The 19,867-nt window shown below is 39.2% G+C and overlaps 1 protein-coding gene across 1 annotated transcript in view; it reads left to right on the plus strand.

Moving 5' to 3' along the window:
* dph6 (diphthamine biosynthesis 6) overlaps positions 1-19,867 on the plus strand; it is an 85,316-nt gene that overhangs the window by 29,352 nt on the left and 36,097 nt on the right. The window contains exons 6-12 of the mRNA XM_089120009.1: positions 3,482-3,543; positions 6,319-6,413; positions 6,494-6,587; positions 11,790-11,934; positions 13,308-13,433; positions 16,299-16,428; positions 19,019-19,193. Of these exons, the coding sequence (XP_088976135.1) occupies positions 3,482-3,543; positions 6,319-6,413; positions 6,494-6,587; positions 11,790-11,934; positions 13,308-13,433; positions 16,299-16,428; positions 19,019-19,193 (827 nt within the window). The remainder of the gene's footprint in view (positions 1-3,481; positions 3,544-6,318; positions 6,414-6,493; positions 6,588-11,789; positions 11,935-13,307; positions 13,434-16,298; positions 16,429-19,018; positions 19,194-19,867) is intronic.

Genomic DNA, 19,867 nt, shown 5'->3' on the forward strand with positions numbered 1-19,867 from the left:
AACGATGCGCTGATGCGTTCATAAAATACAACATTTTTTAAATACATTATGAATCGCAATACATCATTTTACTGCGATATTCAAAATGGCCGACGGCCAAAATAACCGATATGGAATAATTGGATATCATTCGACTCCGCGTGCCACTCCGAATCGAACCGGAACACTTTTATTAAAAATAAGTCAAACTTTGGACAGTTGGTGGCGCTAGAGGGATTGAGATAGGGACTCCAAATTTGCAATGGTGAATGTTTGGACTTACCTCTATCAGTGTGCCAAATTTCACAACGGTTTACCATATGTTTCAATGGCATAGACTCAAGTGCGGAAAAAGAAGATATGTAATAATAGTAATAATAGCAACGCCAGCTGATGCAATAGGAGCATACGCTTGACCCCTAATCATGCAAATTCAGTTCAGTGTTGATTTAGCTGAGTTCATTGTGTAAATTATGCAACAAGTTCAATTCTGCTGTAAAGAAGACAATAATATCATTATTCAGATTAATTCAGCTCAAGATTTGTTCTCATCTAACATGTCAGTGCAGTTAAATCAATAATGTTGCTGAATATTAACTAGAGCTCGACCGATAAAGGATTTTGAAGGCCGATACCGATACGTATATTTTTGGGTTTTAAAATCCGATATTCCGATATATCGACCGATATTTTTTTAACTAAATATTGTTGGGTTTCACACACGTGTAAAAGAAAAGCTAACTTTTCTGCACAACATACGTTTGATACTTTTTCTCTATGTCTAAATGTTCACTCCTCGCAAGTATAACTTACATTTTACAATGCAGGGACTGTAACTAGAGATATGCGAGTTACAAATACAGTAATCATTACTTTATTTAGGCAGAAAAAGTTGATTGTGGTTTCCAAGCTCATTAATGTTAACGTTAGCGGTCTTCCACTGATGATCGTGGCATTAGCTAGCTTTGTGGTTAGCTAGTCTATCATGCAATAGATAACATCATACTGCAAATTGTAAAACATACACTTTCAATATAACAGGCCAACGAGAGATGATTCAAGCGTGTTTCGTCCATTTTTATTTTATTTTTTTTAAATATTAATTTATCGGCTATTATAACTGCCGATACCGATATTATGGTAAATGCCTAATATCGGCCGATAATATCGGTCTGGCGCTAATATTAACCCTAACTAAGCAAACTGAAGGCGACAGTGGCCGAGGAACAAAATCAAGGTGAGAAAAAAACCCAAGATTGTACTCATGCTACTTCCCAGATTCAGTTTCACTGTATATCCCGATTCCCTTCATCAGGAACCCAGTTACATCCTGCAATTCATCTCTCCTACTTCATTTTCCCACAGAATCCTAGCTTTAAATAACACATTTGCCGTGTGCTTGATCCTTTATTTAAAATCAAGACGTTAATGAAGATATTATAAAACAGACTCCCTCTTAGCAGTTTGAAATCAATCATTAAAATGTGTTTTAAAGGCATGACTAATTAAAAGGGATATTTAAATGGGATTGAATTTTAATGGCGTTCTCCCTGTTACCTTTGTGTGGGGTTAACATGAGAGGAGAGGAGACTAGATATTCTCACACTAATTATGAGCGGTGTTCCCCAGGGCCGGGTAATGGGGCTGCTCGCGTTCGCATTGATCCTCTGAAAACACGCCAGCCACAGTTCAGGGCCCTCGGGGCTTGTGGTTTGGACCCTGATCTCGGAGGTCAGGCGGGAAGAAAGGCGCTTTTCCGCGGTTCGCTCTGGTGGTACACGACAATCAAGAGCGGATGAGAAAATGTGGGCTTTTGTTATGATGGGCTGTCGTGCTTTGTTGTGAGAAGTGGTGAGAGTTTAACCTCTTGATGGATTTGAGTTTGTACAAGGTTTTAAGTGGTAGTTTTGGCCACTTTCCATTAAATACTGACATATGACAAGCAATGAAAGCTCGATATGGGGTGGTGGATCATGGGAGCTTTTTACACTAATTGTAGAGTGAATCAACAAAAGCTATTTTGGGAACACTTTACAATAAGGTTCATTCATTAGTTAACTACCTTAGTTAACAAGAACATTATTTATTAATCTTAGTTAATATTAACGTCGACATTTAGTCATTAAAATCCAAAGGTTGTGTTTGTTAACATTAGTTACTGTACTGCGAACTAACATGAGCAATGAACAGCTGGATTTTTATTAATTAACATTAACAAAGTTTAATAAGTGCCATTTGAAATTTTCTTCTAGAATGATCATTTTTATCAAACTTGTATATTTAAGTTCAGTGATTTCACTTAAATGGCAATGATAATTACCTATTAATTGTTATTTAAGTGAAATTACTGAACTTAAAAATACAAGTTTGATAAAAATCATCATTAAAGAAGAAAATTTCAAATGGCATTTAGAGGCTTTTGCATCTGAACTCTTCAAACACTGTTACTAATGTATTGCTCATGGTTAGTTAATACATTATCTAATGTTAACTACTGTTTTAAAATAGTCAAACAACTAAAGTCGCACATGTATTTGTATAGAGCTTTTCACCATATACTATTTTCTCAAAGCAGCGTCACTGAAAAAGAAGATATTAATGTTTAAAATATCTGTTCATTAAGTTAAATGAAGTCCCCCTGTGGTTTATTTCGGTGTAATAATATTCTGTATTATTAATCGCTGGTGTTTCTGACGTCACAATCGACCTTGTAACCAATCAGATCAACGTGTGATCGCCAACCAGTGGATCTCTGAGTGAGTGGAGGCGGGGCTCATTTGCATATTCATAGAGCCGCGCATACTAAATGAGGCGAGGGTGTCGAGTTACATTGATTTGTGATCAAAGATGTGTTTTAAAGTATACAACTCTTATCTACAGGGCTTTTAATATTAATACAAACAATCACACAGCTGTGTTTTTATTAAATTAGTGGAAAATAAAATACATTTATAGGTAACTTCAAATTTGTTTTTGCTTACAGAATCACACAAATTGAGTATTTTTCCAATTTTTTTTCTTCTTTGGAAAATGTGAAGATCATTGTGGATGCTCTGTGTTTGATTATATTTGTTTATTATGCCTGGGCGTTGTTGATGTGATTCCCGCAGCCGTGTGTGTGTGTGTGTGCGCTGTGCTAGATCATGATATATGAATAACTTGTGTGTGTGTGTGTGTTTATGGAAAGGCTTGCTTACAGAGAGAGGCCGATCACAACCAGCCGGCGGTGCATGATGGTCTCGTGAACTCCCGTGATTGACATCTCCAGTTTATCACATCTGTGATGCATTCATATTGACATGCTGAAATATTTCCAGACTGATGTGTGTGTGTGTGTGTGTGTGTGTGTGTGTGTGTTGACCCGCAGCTCTCAGAGGAGGCGAGTGGTTGAAGCAGAGCTGTGTGTACACACATTTGCACAGTCAAACAGAGCAGCGGACGTGTTGTTAGTGTGTTAACACTTACACTCTTGTGTGTGTGTGTGTGTGTGTGTGTGTGGCAGGTCTGGATCCAGAGAGACATTTAGGAAAATCCCTGGCGGAGATGGAACCGTATCTGCACGAGGTCAGCAGAAAATAATATTAGTAATAATAATAATAATGCTGTTTCTGCTCCTTCATTTTAACGACACAGACGGGTTCACAGATTACAGGAACAGAGAGTGTTTAGGCTTTACAGCAGTTATTGTCCAGGCAAAGTTAGTTTTGATTGATTTAGATCAAGTGTTTCACTGTCAAATCTCCATCATAATTTAGTCCAATATCACACACACAGGTCAAACTTGATAAATTACAATATTGTATTTTGTAATGTTTACTTAAAAAAAAAATACTATGGTAATTTAAAGATGTGGTAGCATTAGATTCTGGACAGGAAGGATAACTCTGGGAGTTGGAAGGGGTGTTTGGTGGTTTTGCCTTCTTACACACATTTCTGTTTCATATCGCTTGTCAGCCATCATTTCTACTAAAGAAAATGACAAAAATAGTAACGCACAGTAAATTGGATAAGTAACTTTAATCTGATTACTGGTTTGGAAATAGTAACGCGTTAGATTACTTGTTACTGGAAAAAAGTGTTCAGACTAGAGTAACGCGTCACCGGCATCACTAATTGTATATGTACATATGTTTGTTTAGTTTAATTGGGTTGGGGTACCGTGGAATAAAAAACTACAAAGGGGTGCCATGCTTTCAAAAAGTTTGGGAACCACTGATATAGACTCATTACATGCAAGTGGGATATTTGTTCTAATTGTGATGATTATGTCTTACAGATATGAAAACCGTTCACAATATTGTAATTTGAATTTGGGGTTTTCATAAGCTGTAATCTATAATCATAAACATTATAACAAAGGTGAGTTTCACCTGTAATCCGGTGAGATGGAGCTCCTTTCCTTTGTAAAATCATTAATTCACTGCAGATCCACATGAACTCATGGTTGATTAATACAGTGCCGATCAAAATGTGATATTGCAAAATATTATTCCAGTGTAAATCATCTGTTTTCTATGTGAATATATAGTAAAGTGTAATAGGGCTGTCCACTTTAGTCGTTTAGTCGACTAATCGGTCGATGACGTCTTGGTCGACTGACATTCTTATTGGTCGACCAGTTGCATTTTTTTTTTTTTTTTTACCAATAGAAAGAATTTTTCAATGATTTACTCCTAGGTATTTATTCCTTTATAAGCAGTTATGTATTACTGTATTCTAAATATAATTAGCCTATATGTTTTGTCCCCAACTTTAAAATGCTTTAATTTAGGCTATTTTTGTAACTGCGCCACAGTTTAGCGCACACACATAATACACTCGGGAACCGCACCTGTGTCTGGCTGCGCTGCTGCTCGCGCTCGGTAAGGGATGCTGTATTCATTCTGTTAGAACGCTGCTTGTTTTGGCTTTAGTCGACAAAATGTCCAGGAAATCTAAATCTTTTGTCTGGCTGCATTTTAAAACAAAGACAAGACTGTGGAGGGAGGCGATCGCGTTGCTCCATTATGAGCGCGCAAGTCGCGCGTCTACATTTGAAATCGAACTTGAGCGCGCAAAAGACGTGAGCAGCCTTTTAACGGCTATATCATGCTGACTCAATAGATTGTGTTTTCTTAATGTTTTCGTTTTTATTTGTACACTTGACACATTCGAAAATAGCCTAAATAACGCAACAAAACGAAAATAAACCTATACGCGGTCCTACAGCCTCTTATTAGGATTGTTTTTAAGTTATTTGGGTTTTTGTGTGTTGTTTAAAACGCCTTGATCGTCAGGACGAAAGTTAACCCATAGCTTTGAAAGTAATGAAGAATATAAAGCCTGTATAAACGAGAGGTTTTGTTGGGATTTTTCATTATGTGGCTAGCAGTTATAATTTTTTGCAGCGTGTGGTGTGGTCAGGTGCGCGATTGTGACTGTTACTATAGACCTAGGACAGATCTCTTCACTTTTTGCAGTTAAAAAATCACTTAATTTTCAAAGAATTGTATTATTATTATAGTTTTATTTATTTGTGATGTTTTTCGTTGTTGTTTTATAAATGCTCAATGACAATTGTTTAAAAAATGTTTAATCAAAACATCACGTTTTTTTTGTTTTTTTTAGTCGACTAATCGTTGCGCAGGACTCGACTTTGGTCGACTAAGGATTTCTTTGGTTGAATACAGCCCTAAAGTGTAATTTATTCCTGTGAATTTATCATCATTACTCCAGTCTTCAGTGTCACATGACCCTCCAGAAATCACTCTAATATGAGGATCTGATGATCAAGACACATTTATGGTTATTATCAATGATTATTTTTGTGGAAATGTCATACTTTTTATTTTATTTTTATTCTTTCATGAACAGAAAGTTCAAAAGAACCGCATTTATTTGAAATGTTTTCTAACATTATCAATGTCTTTACTGTCACTTTTGATTGATTTAATGCGTCCTTCATGAATAAACATATTATTTCTTTTTTCATACTTTAAAAATTAAGTATAAAAACAATTTTAATCAGTTTTCAACATTGATAACAATCAGAAATGTTTCAGATCCTCATATTAGAGTGATTTCTGAAGGGTCATGTGACACTGAAGACTGGAGTAATGATGATAAATTCACAGGAATAAATTACACTCTACTGTATATTCACATAGAAAACAGATGATTTACTTCATGATTTTCATCAAATTAATGCTGAGCAGAAAACACTTTCAAAATATACAGTAAAAATAAACTTTTAACAGTAGTGTGTATAAACATTTGCTATTAATATCCAGTAGAAAGTACCTAAATCCTGTAATGACTGTGATGTGACTGTAATATGAACACAGTGATGGTGTGATTCAGCTTTCAGAGAAGTATGGAGTTCATATCTGTGGGGAAGGAGGCGAGTACGAGACCTTCACCGTCGACTGTCCGCTCTTCAAGAAGAAGATCGTCATGTAAGTCTCAAACACAGCGCCAGTGTGTGTGTGTGTGTGTGTGTGTGTGTGTGTGTGTGACCGTGTGTCTTGTGTTTCAGTGACTCTGCGGAGACCGTGATCCACTCGGCCGATGCCTTCGCTCCTGTGGGATTCCTGCGCCTCACACACATGCACACCGAGGACAAAACAGAAGTACGGCCCAGCTCACACCAGTCCCGCTCTAAAGTCCACTTATGAAGTCAGTCATGTGACCGTGAGTGATCATGTGACCGTGAGTGATCATGTGACCGTGAGTGACGGGCAGTTTCAGGACACAATGTTACAGTCACACACGGAGCGAAACTTTTATGTGAAACTCGTGAGATCGAGTTTGTGGATCATTTACAACACATTAAAGATTTATTTTGTGCACGCAAATGTTTTTAGTTTGCATTTCTAAGATTTCGAACCCTTCCACAGCTTTTGTCAGCTGAACCTCCTGGACGTCCAGTGAAATATTACTGATATATATATATTAGTAATACTTATATTAGTGTAAGTTCACATTTCAATTATGTAACAATACATTTGCATGTTCGCGCTTCTCTGATGTTGGCTAATGGTCACATGACATCATGGAAGTAAACACACAAAATACTTTTTCTGAAGGATTTTTTTGTGTGTGTGTTGAATTTGTATTGCTTTTAATATTATTTTTATTATGCTGTATATATGTATGAAATGTGAGGAAATGATCTTTCTCTGCTTACAAATCTTTTGTGATGGAATAGCCAATAGAGATACTTTTGCGATGTGTCCAGAAAACACAATTTCCAGAATCATTAAAATATATTAATTATTATTATTAAATAATATAGTCTCTTGTTTTTTTCCCCCAAAAGCACACTGTAATCTGCTCATGTGTAAATGAAGACACAGTCGCTCTTCATTCTGAAACACTGTACACCCCCTGACTGTAGTCAATCATTTCCCCATTTTATTTTATTTTATTTTATTTTATTTTATTTTATTTTATTTTATTTTATTTTATTTCATTTTATTTTATTTTTGAGTCTCTCCATCTTTCTGACTCCGGTTTGAACATAAAAGGCTAAAGGTTTTTGAAATTTTCTGTGTGTGTGTGTGTGTGTGAGGTAAAAGGACCCAAGCTCTTGTAGCTCCGCCCCCTGTGCCGGGAGCAGCAGCTCATTTGCATTTAAAGGGACAGACACAGAAACTGTATGTTTTTGCTAACCCTCTCAGTGACAACTTTAACATGCTGTATAAAAATATCTGTGCAGTATTTTCAAATAAAACTTCACACACACACACACACACTCTGGGGACATCAGAGATTTATTTTATATCTTGTGAAAAGAGCATTATACCACCCCTTTAAAACTTTTAAAATCTTTTGACATAAACGTGTTTTCCTTGAAAAAAACTTCTTCATGTCTTAAAATATCTTGAATGTAACTCGACACCCTTGCCTCATTTAGTATGCGCGGTTCTATAAATATGCAAATGAGCCCTGCCTCCACTCACTCACTCGTTGATCTGATTGGTTCCAAGGTGGTTTGTGACGTCAGAAACACCAGCGATTTCAAAGTGTGTTTTTGAGACTGTCTTTGGTTCACTGCAGTTTTAAGGAGGAAATACTCAGCAATGCTGTCCACTTATCAACTTACACACGGTGTGTGTTAAAGCGGATTAAAAACACATAAACAACATTAAACGCTGGATTTACACCACAGTGATTAAAATAAATCGCAGCGTTCGATTATATCGATATATGTTCGATATATCGCTATTTAAGTTAAGTTAACTCTTGAACGCGTGTTTAGAAACCAGTGATGTACAGAAGTGCACTGTTCGTCTCATCATGTCTCCATCCGCACGCTTATTCTCTGTCCCGCATGTAGAGCCGGTGACGTCTGCAGCGTTCACACACACGTCCAGTCACATCACCCTCTCGCGCTCAGGTACGCTGGGAAGGTTATTCGTGTGACTTTGTGTTGAGCGTTTCCTCACACTGTTGTTGTTGTGATGATGTCCTTAAGGAGTGTGTGCTGTTCATGCCTGCGAGTGTGTCCACATACTCCTCTCATGCTATAATGCGGCCTCGATTGAGGTCACCGTGACCTTTAACCCCTCACCAGACACGCTCCACCCCATTGTGCATTACATTGGAAGTGTGTCATGTGATAAGTCTTATGAAAGCAATCAGAAATCAGCGAGTGCTTTATGTTATGAAAATGTTCTGTTCTTGTGGAGGAGTTGGTGTGTTTTGGGTCACGCCGTGTCCTCAGTCTCAGCTCCTGGCTCTGTGTGTGTGTGTGTGTGTGTGTGGCTGGAGGATCGGGGGTTTGAGGGGGTAAAAACACACGCCCTGAGACGCTAGCTCCCGCAGCCACGCTCGCCCGCAGCGCAGGGAAACCCTGCGAGAGAAGCTCCGTCGAGAGCACTCTCCGTCACGCTGACAGATCCACGCTGACACGGCTGGGGGGGCACACACACACACGGCACACACACACTGCAGGGTAATTAATCTAATCATCATACGGTCAACTGCAGATGACAGCGGGACATTAAAGAGATCTGAAATATTTATTAAAAATGTGCCGTGTCCGGCCTGCTGTAATCAGGTGGTGTGTGTGTGTGAGGGGGTCTTCTTGGCCTAACCCCCCGTGTGACCCGGATGACCCCTGGGATCATCGGACTGAACCCGCTCCGGGAATACACAGACCCATTTTCTTGTAAACACGTGGGGAAAAAATCATGCTTTGATAAATCGTAATTATAACATTAAAAGTCATTATGAGAGAAAGTCGAGAATTATGACAAAAGTTTGACTTGGTATGTCAGGATTTTTACTTTTTATCTCATAATTGATGATAATTGTCTCATACTGTAATTAAGCATGTCAATTCAGACACATTTCATAATCAGGGTTTAGCATCTTATAATTTTGCTGTTTTTATCTCATAATTATTACTACGTCCTAATTTTGAAACTTATTTTATAATTATGCCTTAAAAAACAATTATGAGATAAAAAGTCACGAGACACTTTTGCATTTATCTCATAAGTCCTTGACCTCTCAGAATTTTGACTTTTTGACACGACTTTTTCTGATAGTTATTAGTGTTTCTTCGTTTTAAATAATTTTAAATAATCATAATTTTGCCTTTTTATCTTATAATTGACATTTCAGAATTTAGACTTAATATTTAACAATTTTTACTTTATCTCAATTATTAATATGGGAATTTTGACACTTATTTCATCATTGTGACTATCTCATAATTGATTAACATTTCTTAATTTTGGCAATTTCATATTATTATTAGTTTAAATGTTGACACTTATTTCATAATTGACTAAGTATCTTTTTATCTCATGATCAGGATTTGAAATGAACACACACCATATGCGTGTAAAACCAGTTTTGGCGGGAAACACTGTTTAATAACGAGATAATTTGGTGCGTTACTTATTATATTTCCTCACTTTGCTGTGAAGTTCATGAAGTGTAATCTGCAGATTTAGCACAAATACTCGTGATATATTAAATACAGTGTTGCACAGAATCTGCTCATATCCGTCTCACTCGAACACACACACGTCACTACACCACAGAGAACGGCACGCTTGTTTTAATAGCGAAGATTAGAAGCGTTTGGTGAACAGAAAAGATGTTGTTATTTCCCAGCATCCCACATGTGTTGATGTTCTCTGTCCTGTGTGGATCTGTCCTCCGAGAACACACGTTTGGTGATGAGATGAAAGAGCAAGAGGAGATGCTGGACGTTGTTTGAATAAGAAATGAATGTATGAAATCCTAATTTGATATATCTAGATATAGTATGTAACTTAGTTTTAATTTAGTAGCCAATTTGGCCAGTGGGTGAAAAAGTTAATTTCAAACCCTGATTACAATTACTTAATATCTCCTAGTTATCCCACAATTGCGACTTTTTATCTAAAACTTGCGACTTTTTATCTCATACTTGCGACTTTTTATCTAAAACTTGATACTTTTTATATCATACTTGCAACTTTTTATCTCATACTTGCGACTTTTTATATCATACTTGCAACTTTTTCTCATACTTGCGACTTTTTATCTCATACTTGCGACTTTTTATATCATACTTGCAACTTTTTATCTCATACTTGCGACTTTTTATATCATACTTGCGACTTTTTATCTAAAACTTGAGACTTTTAGATCATACTTGCAACTTTTTATCTCATACTTGCGACTTTTTATCATACTTGCGACTTTTTCTCATACTTGCGACTTTTTATCTCATACTTGCGACTTTTTATATCATACTTGCGACTTTTTATTTAAAACTTGAGACTTTTTATATCATACTTGCAACTTTTTATCTCATACTTGCGACTTTTTATCTAAAACTTGAGACATTTTATCCCATACTTGCGAATTTTTATTTAAAACTTGAGACTTTTTATATCATACTTGCGACTTTTTATATCATACTTGCGACTTTTTATCTAAAACTTGAGACTTTTATATCATACTTGCAACTTTTTATCTCATACTTGCGACTTTTTATATCTTACTTGCGACTTTTTCTCATACTTGCGACTTTTTATATCATACTTGCGACTTTTTCTCATACTTGCGACTTTTTATCTCATACTTGCGACTTTTTATATCATACTTGCGACTTTTTATCTCATACTTGCGACTTTTTATATCATACTTGCGACTTTTTATTTAAAACTTGAGACTTTTTATATCATACTTGCGACTTTTTATCTAAAACTTGAGACATTTTATCCCATACTTGCGACTTTTTATTTAAAACTTGAGACTTTATATCATACTTGCGACTTTTTATCATACTTGTGACTTTTTATCTGAAACTTGCAACTTTTAAACCTCATACTTGTGACTATTTATCTCATAATTGTGACTTTTTATCTCATACTTGCAACGTTTTATCCCATACTTGCGACTTTTTATTTAAAACTTGCGACTTTTTATATCATACTTGCGACTTTTTATCCCATACTTGTGACTTTTTATCTAAAACTTGCAACTTTTAAACCTCATACTTGTGACTATTTATCTTATAATTGTGACTTTTTATCTCATACTTGCAACTTTTTATCTCATGACTTGCAACTTTTTAATCTCTTAATTGTGAATTTTTATCTCATAATTGTGTCTTTTTAATCCCATACTTGCAACTTTTTATCTCATAATTGTGACTTTTTATCTCATAATTCTGATTTAAAAGCATGTGGTGGTCATGGGCTTCCACACTGAGATGAGGATCATATTCATGTATATATATATTCCAGCGTATCAGCCTGCAGGTTGACTGATCAAGCGTGTGTTTTCCGGGGTGTGTGTGTGTGTGTGTGTGTCGTCTCCTGCAGGGTTTGGGAGCACTGCCTCTCAGTAGATGTCCTTGCCAGAACACCATTGACAAGATGACAGAAGAGCTGGAATATGCTGATAAATCTCCAGACGTCCAGCGAGGGTGTCCATCAAACGCTGAGCGCAGTTGTCAGCCGGAGCAGGGTGAGCTGTGTGTATAAAGCACATCATATTGTCTGCCTGCAGTAGAACTGTTACTTCATTGAAATTATTTGAAAATTGTATTGGTTCATCAACACCAAATCAAAAGTAGCTCGGCTGTACTCTTCTTGACGAGACGCTATGATAATGCCATGTTTATGTTTATGGCTGGAGAGCCAGTCTGAATATCCTTTAGCATTCTTACAACAACAGAACAAAAGCACATCTGGAGAAGAAGCTCGTCACAGCTGAGGGACGGCTCTGGTGAAAACAGTGTTTTGGGGCATGGACCGTGTGTTTCGCATAATGTCATTATTAATTCCATGGTGTTTATAAATCATACAGTGTATTTATGTGTACTTTTCACCTTTAATGTGAATATCTCAGCCTATGCAATATACCGAAAACCAAAGAATAAAAATATTCATTTATAGAGATAAATTACCTAAATGAATCACTAACATCAATGCACTTTCAAGTACATGTGAATCCAGTTGGATTGAATTAAAATAATATTTTAAAATCATTTTGATTGAGGAGTTCACTTCATTATTAAAACTTCCTGATGATTTACTCTCCCGTACGTCATCCGAGATGTTCATGTGTTTCTTTCTTCAGTGGAAAAGAAATGAAGGTTTTTGAGGAACACACTCCAGGATTTCTCCATATAGTGTCTTCAATGGGGTCCAACGGGTCGAAGGTCAGATGTGAGCTTCAAAGTCTCGACACGATCCAGCCGAGGAATAAGAGTCTGATCTAGACAAACCAGCGACATTTACAACAAAACACACATTTATATACTTTAACCACTAATGCTGGTCTTGCTCTCGCTGTGATGCGACACACATTACGAGATCAGGGTGAAAGGTCAAGCGTGACGTAGGCGTAAGAACTGACCCAGTGTTTACAAAGAGACTAAATCAAACACCATTTACAAATTAATGAATAAAGAAAAGGTAAAACAACGATGTCGGACGATTTTGAACTCGGAGGAGAAAACGAGACAGAGTTTTTTGCTTTACATTTCTGAACCAGAACACGCTTGACCTTTCACCCTGATCACGTAATGTGTGTCGCATCACAGCGAGAGCAAGACCAGCATTAGTGGTTAAAGTATATAAATGTGTGTTTTGTTGTAAATGTCGCTGGTTTGTCTAGATCAGACTCTTATTCCTCGGCTGGATCGTGTCGAGACTTTGAAACTCACATCTGACCTTCGACCCGTTGGACCCCATTGAAGACACTATATGGAGAAACCCTCCTCAAAAATCTTGTTATTAGTTGTTTAACGATATAAATGTAGAGTTGATATCATCAGTGCTTGTTTTAGCGGATGACGTGAGTAATGCACATGAGATGATGATGTTCTGTTGAAGGTCGTCTGCCGTCACACTCATCCCGGAGTCTGGCGGGTTTCCAGTGGATCAGTGGCTTGACGGCGCCTCCGTCCGAACACACACACGTCCAGGGCCAGAGCCGGCACATCTTCACACTCCTGCAGAGTAAGAGTCCTCCTGTTCTGTGTTTAATGTTTAATACAACACCAGCGCATGTGTGTTCGGTGATGTACGGGTCGAAAAACTAGAGTATCGGGCAACAGTTCATGTATTTCACTAATACAAGTTACAAGGTGACACTATATATAACCATATCTGGTAACACTTTACTTGAAGGGGTGTGCATAAGACTGTCATGACACTTTCATAACCATGACAGGACACACATGTTATGAATATGAAGTTTAATGCATGTTTGTGACAGCTGTCATTAAGTGTCATTCGCTCTGTTATGACATTTTTAATGCAAATATGACATTGTTTGAGATGTCTTTGCTATGACACCTTGACATAAACCAATACATCATAACCTGTCAGTGTCTTTGTCATGACAACTTGACATTACTAAGACAACACAACCTGTCATAAACATGTTATAAACATGACAAACCAACCACATGACAGTTTAATGTAATGTTAACCCGTAAAGCTAAGTTGTTTCTTAAGTTTGATCATTAATCTGCTATGTCATGTTTATGACAGGTTGTGTTGTGTTAGTAATGTCAAGTTGTCATGAGAAAGACACTGACAGGTTATGATGTATTGGTTTATGTCAAGGTGTCATGACAAAGACATCTCAAACAATGTCATATTTGCATTAATATTGTCATAATTGAGTGAATGACTTTTAATTCATAACATGTGTCCTGTCATGGTTATGAAGGTGTCGTGTCAGTCTTATGCACACCCCTTCAAGTAAAGTGTTACCGTATAGACATATGCATTATTATACTTTTCTGAGGGCCAAAATTTCTGTAAAATCTTTTTTTATTGATTTCATGTAATATTCTAATTTTCTGAGATTTTGAATTTGGTGTTTTTATAAGCTGTAAGCCATCATCAAAATGTAAACTTTTGCACAATATTCTATATATATTATACACAATATTCTTTCGAGTTTCACCTGTACATTGCAAAACATGCTGTTTTTGAGTAAAACTTATTAAATTAAGATGCATTTAGTAAAGTGTTAAAACGCCATAAGATATTGGTAACACTTTACAATAAGATTTATTAATTAACATTAACTAAGAATGAACAATACTACTTCAGCATTTGTTAATCGTTGTTAATGTTCATTTCAACATTTACTAATACTTTATTAAAATCTCGTTAACATTGGTTAATGCACTGTGAATTAACATGAACAAACATTGAACAGCTGTATTTGTATTAACTAACATTAAAAAAGATGATAACAAAAACCGTAACAAATGTAGGCTATTGCTCATGGTTAGTTCATGTTAGTTAATACATTAACTAATGTTTAATAATTGTTTAACCTTATTGTAAAGTGTTACCAAGATATTATGTCTTGTTAAGTTAAGTGAGATTAAGTTGTGTCTTGAAAAAATCTAAATTATCTTCCAATGGGGTGAGAAAAATAATAATCTTAACTCAAACAGAAACTGGATTTTTCTTCTCACCCCATTGGCAGATAATTTAGCTGGTTTATTTTTGTTTATTTCCCCAGAAAACAAGACATAATATATAATGTAATTTCAGTCATCTAGTAAATGCATCTTGATTTAAGAATGTTTGGACTGGAAACAAGACAAACACTGAGTGAGAAGAGTGTGTGGAGGAACTGATGAAGAACATGAAGTGCTTCTGCAGTTCGGCCCATCAAACGCTGGCGGCGAACAGGCCTTTGTTCACACACACGCTTTCATTTCCCTCTTGTTGTGCCGGCAAAATGCACTTTTAAGAGGTACAGCTCTTTATTCTGCGACCGCTCTTTCATTCGCACGAGTGTCAGCGTCACGAAACACACTTCAGATTAAACGAAGCTCTTCTATCGCCCGCAGAACTTTTAGAAGACTGGCCCGTAACAGCAGAGAGAGATCTTTAGCCGGAGCGGCTCCAGATGAAAAGCATATTTAATCTTTTTCGTCTTACTTCGCCAAACAGCCTTCACAGCGCTGAGACAATATTAAACCAGTTAATATTTAATGAGCGGCTTTCTTGTGCGAGCGAAGTGCGCTGGAACGCAAACGCCTGCGAAGGAAAAACAAACTTGACGGCGTGTGAGAGTCTAATGGGGTCTCGGGCTCTTCCATTGTGCGTGCGGCAGGGGTGTGTTTTCATGTGTGTGTGTGCGCCTGAGGTGAGAAAGCAGGATTTCTTAGAAGTTCAGCCGCAAACTCTACTAATGAAACATGAAGAACGCTTTTTCAAACCAGCGTGATGCACTTAACTCTGGGTAAAGTCAACTAACATCCAGCAAAACAATCGGCCAATGGGGAAAGAGCAAACCTTCACACTTCTTGAAAATAGTCACTAATAAATGCTATTGGAACTAGACAAACATGCTTAAAACTGTGCATTTTTTACTTTTTATAAGAATTGGATAATAAATAAAGTAATAAATAAATAAAAAATAAGATTTTTATCTTAAATCCAGTCATCAAATATACTGTGTATTTTGGTGTAAACATGAGATCTGTCCAGTTTTTACTTCTTATAAGCACTAAATAATAAGTAATTTAGGTGCATTAAAACAAGAATATTTAACTTTAAATTCAGCTTATTTAATTTTGTGTAAGGTACACAATAACCTGAAAATAGATGAAAATTCTTAAAACACCATTAAAATAATAATTTTGGTACACTTGTTTCAAGGACATTTTGTGTAAAAAATCTTAATTAAGATTCTTGAAATTAGATGGATTGATGGATAGATGGATGGATAGATAGATAGATAGATAGATAGATAGATAGATAGATTTTCTTATTTTCACCCATTTTCTTAAATTAATATTTACATGTGTTAGTGCGCTGCAGTGTGTGTTCGTCTGTGTGTGTTTGCAGGGCGTCTGCAGGAGCGCGGCTGGCGGATGGAGCATGTGCTTCTGGTTCATCTGTACATCAGGGACATGGAGAACTTCAGCCTCATCAACTCCCTGTACCGAAGCTTCTTCAAACTGGATCCTCCAGCCAGGTACATCACTGGTCCATCACTGGTGCATCACTGGTCCATCACTGGTCCATCACTGGTACATCACTGGTCCATCACTGGTCCATCACTGGTGCATTTCTGGTCCATCACTGGTCCATCACTGGTCCATCACTGGTGCATCACTGGTCCATCACTGGTCCATCACTGGTCCATCACTGGTGCATCACTGGTCCATCACTGGTGCATAACTGGTCCATCACTGGTGCATAACTGGTCCATCACTGGTCCATCACTGGTGCATTTCTGGTCCATCACTGGTCCATCACTGGTCCATCACTGGTGCATTTCTGGTCCATCACTGGTCCATCACTGGTCCATCACTGGTGCATCACTGGTCCATCACTGGTCCATCACTGGTCCATCACTGGTGCATCACTGGTCCATCACTGGTGCATAACTGGTCCATCACTGGTGCATCACTGGTCCATCACTGGTGCATAACTGGTCCATCACTGGTGCATCACTGGTCCATCACTGGTGCATCACTGGTGCATCACTGGTCCATCACTGGTGCATCACTGGTGCATAACTGGTGCATAACTGGTCCATCACTGGTCCATCACTGGTGCATAACTGGTCCATCACTGGTGCATAACTGGTCCATCACTGGTCCATCACTGGTGCATCACTGGTGCATAACTGGTGCATAACTGGTCCATCACTGGTGCATAACTGGTCCATCACTGGTGCATCACTGGTCCATCACTGGTGCATCACTGGTCCATCACTGGTGCATAACTGGTCCATCACTGGTGCATAACTGGTCCATCACTGGTCCATCACTGGTGCATAACTGGTCCATCACTGGTGCATCACTGGTCCATCACTGGTGCATAACTGGTCCATCACTGGTGCATAACTGGTCCATCACTGGTCCATCACTGGTGCATCACTGGTGCATCACTGGTCCATCACTGGTGCATCACTGGTGCATAACTGGTCCATCACTGGTGCATCACTGGTCCATCACTGGTCCATCACTGGTGCATCACTGGTGCATCACTGGTCCATCACTGGTGCATCACTGGTGCATCACTGGTCCATCACTGGTGCATAACTGGTCCATCACTGGTGCATAACTGGTCCATCACTGGTCCATCACTGGTGCATAACTGGTCCATCACTGGTGCATAACTGGTCCATCACTGGTCCATCACTGGTGCATAACTGGTCCATCACTGGTGCATAACTGGTCCATAACTGGTCCATCACTGGTGCATCACTGGTGCATAACTGGTCCATCACTGGTCCATCACTGGTCCATCACTGGTGCATAACTGGTCCATCACTGGTGCATCACTGGTGCATAACTGGTCCATCACTGGTGCATAACTGGTCCATCACTGGTGCATAACTGGTCCATCACTGGTGCATCACTGGTGCATCACTGGTGCATCACTGGTGCATCACTGGTGCATAACTGGTGCATAACTGGTCCATCACTGGTCCATCACTGGTGCATCACTGGTGCATCACTGGTCCATCACTGGTGCATCACTGGTGCATAACTGGTCCATCACTGGTGCATAACTGGTCCATCACTGGTGCATCACTGGTGCATAACTGGTCCATCACTGGTCCATCACTGGTGCATAACTGGTCCATCACTGGTGCATCACTGGTGCATAACTGGTGCATAACTGGTCCATCACTGGTCCATCACTGGTGCATAACTGGTCCATCACTGGTGCATAACTGGTCCATCACTGGTGCATCACTGGTCCATCACTGGTGCATCACTGGTGCATCACTGGTCCATCACTGGTGCATCACTGGTCCATCACTGGTGCATCACTGGTCCATCACTGGTCCATCACTGGTGCATAACTGGTCCATCACTGGTCCATCACTGGTCCATCACTGGTGCATCACTGGTGCATCACTGGTCCATCACTGGTGCATCACTGGTCCATCACTGGTGCATAACTGGTCCATCACTGGTCCATCACTGGTGCATCACTGGTGCATCACTGGTCCATCACTGGTGCATCACTGGTCCATCACTGGTGCATCACTGGTGCATAACTGGTGCATCACTGGTCCATCACTGGTGCATAACTGGTCCATCACTGGTGCATAACTGGTCCATCACTGGTGCATCACTGGTGCATCACTGGTCCATCACTGGTGCATAACTGGTCCATCACTGGTGCATAACTGGTCCATCACTGGTGCATCACTGGTGCATAACTGGTCCATCACTGGTGCATAACTGGTCCATCACTGGTGCATAACTGGTCCATCACTGGTCCATCACTGGTGCATAACTGGTCCATCACTGGTGCATAACTGGTCCATAACTGGTCCATCACTGGTGCATCACTGGTGCATAACTGGTCCATCACTGGTCCATCACTGGTGCATAACTGGTCCATCACTGGTGCATAACTGGTCCATCACTGGTGCATCACTGGTGCATAACTGGTCCATCACTGGTGCATAACTGGTCCATCACCAGTGATGCACCAGTGATCCAGTTTTGACTTTTACTCAAAGCCTTTCTGTATAATGCGTTATAAAGGTATTTTAATGCATTATTTGTACTTCTTGTAACGTATTGCTGTCTCCTCAGGGTGTGTGTCCAGGCATCTCTCCCGCTCGGTCAGCACCTTCAGATGGACGTTCTGCTTCACGATTGGACAACGGCGAGCGAGAACGACAGGTTTCCTCAGAGACACACACTTCACGTCCAGAGCCGGTCTCACTGGGCCCCAGCCAGCATCGGGCCCTACAGTCAGGCCACGCAGGTATCCACCATCCGTATCCACCAAACACCGTTTGCATCCGCTAAACATCTGCTATGTACATCCGCCAAACACCGCGCCCATCCGCCAAGCACCGTGTGCATCCGCCAAACACCGCGCGCATCCGTCAAACACCGCGTACATCCGTATCCACCAAACACCGTTTGCATCCGCTAAACACCGCGCGCATCCAGCAAACACTATGTACATCCTCCTCCGCCAAACACCGTGTTCATCTGCCAGTAGTTCTAGTAACTATGAAAAGGTGCGAAAGCCTCTTATGAAGGAAACAAAGGCTGACATGATGGAGGCGCGATCGCTCTATATGTTAATCTGTGTTGAATTAGCTGACAGCGAGCGTAATATGATGAACTCAACAGCTCAATCACGGCTAAACGCTGTCGCGCAGCCGCCACACACCACAGCTCACGTCACATGTGCAAGTGGAGCCTGTGGACTCGGCCCCATAGTGATGTAATTAGCCCCACGCTGAGCCCACGCGCACGCTAACCCCCCGCCACGCACTCTAATGACCAATCCCCCGCTCCTATAACTTTCCCGCCAATAATCACTGATTCATTATTATATTTAGTTTGGAGCAGGACGTGTGTTTTCAGAAGAACAGTATTCGATTTGAGCTTCTTATGCAGGTTTTAATTCATGGTTTTACATTTTAG

This window comes from Pimephales promelas, chromosome 15 (assembly GCF_988280905.1).
Source record: "Pimephales promelas chromosome 15, fPimPro1.hap1.1, whole genome shotgun sequence".
NCBI lineage: Eukaryota > Metazoa > Chordata > Actinopteri > Cypriniformes > Leuciscidae > Pimephales > Pimephales promelas.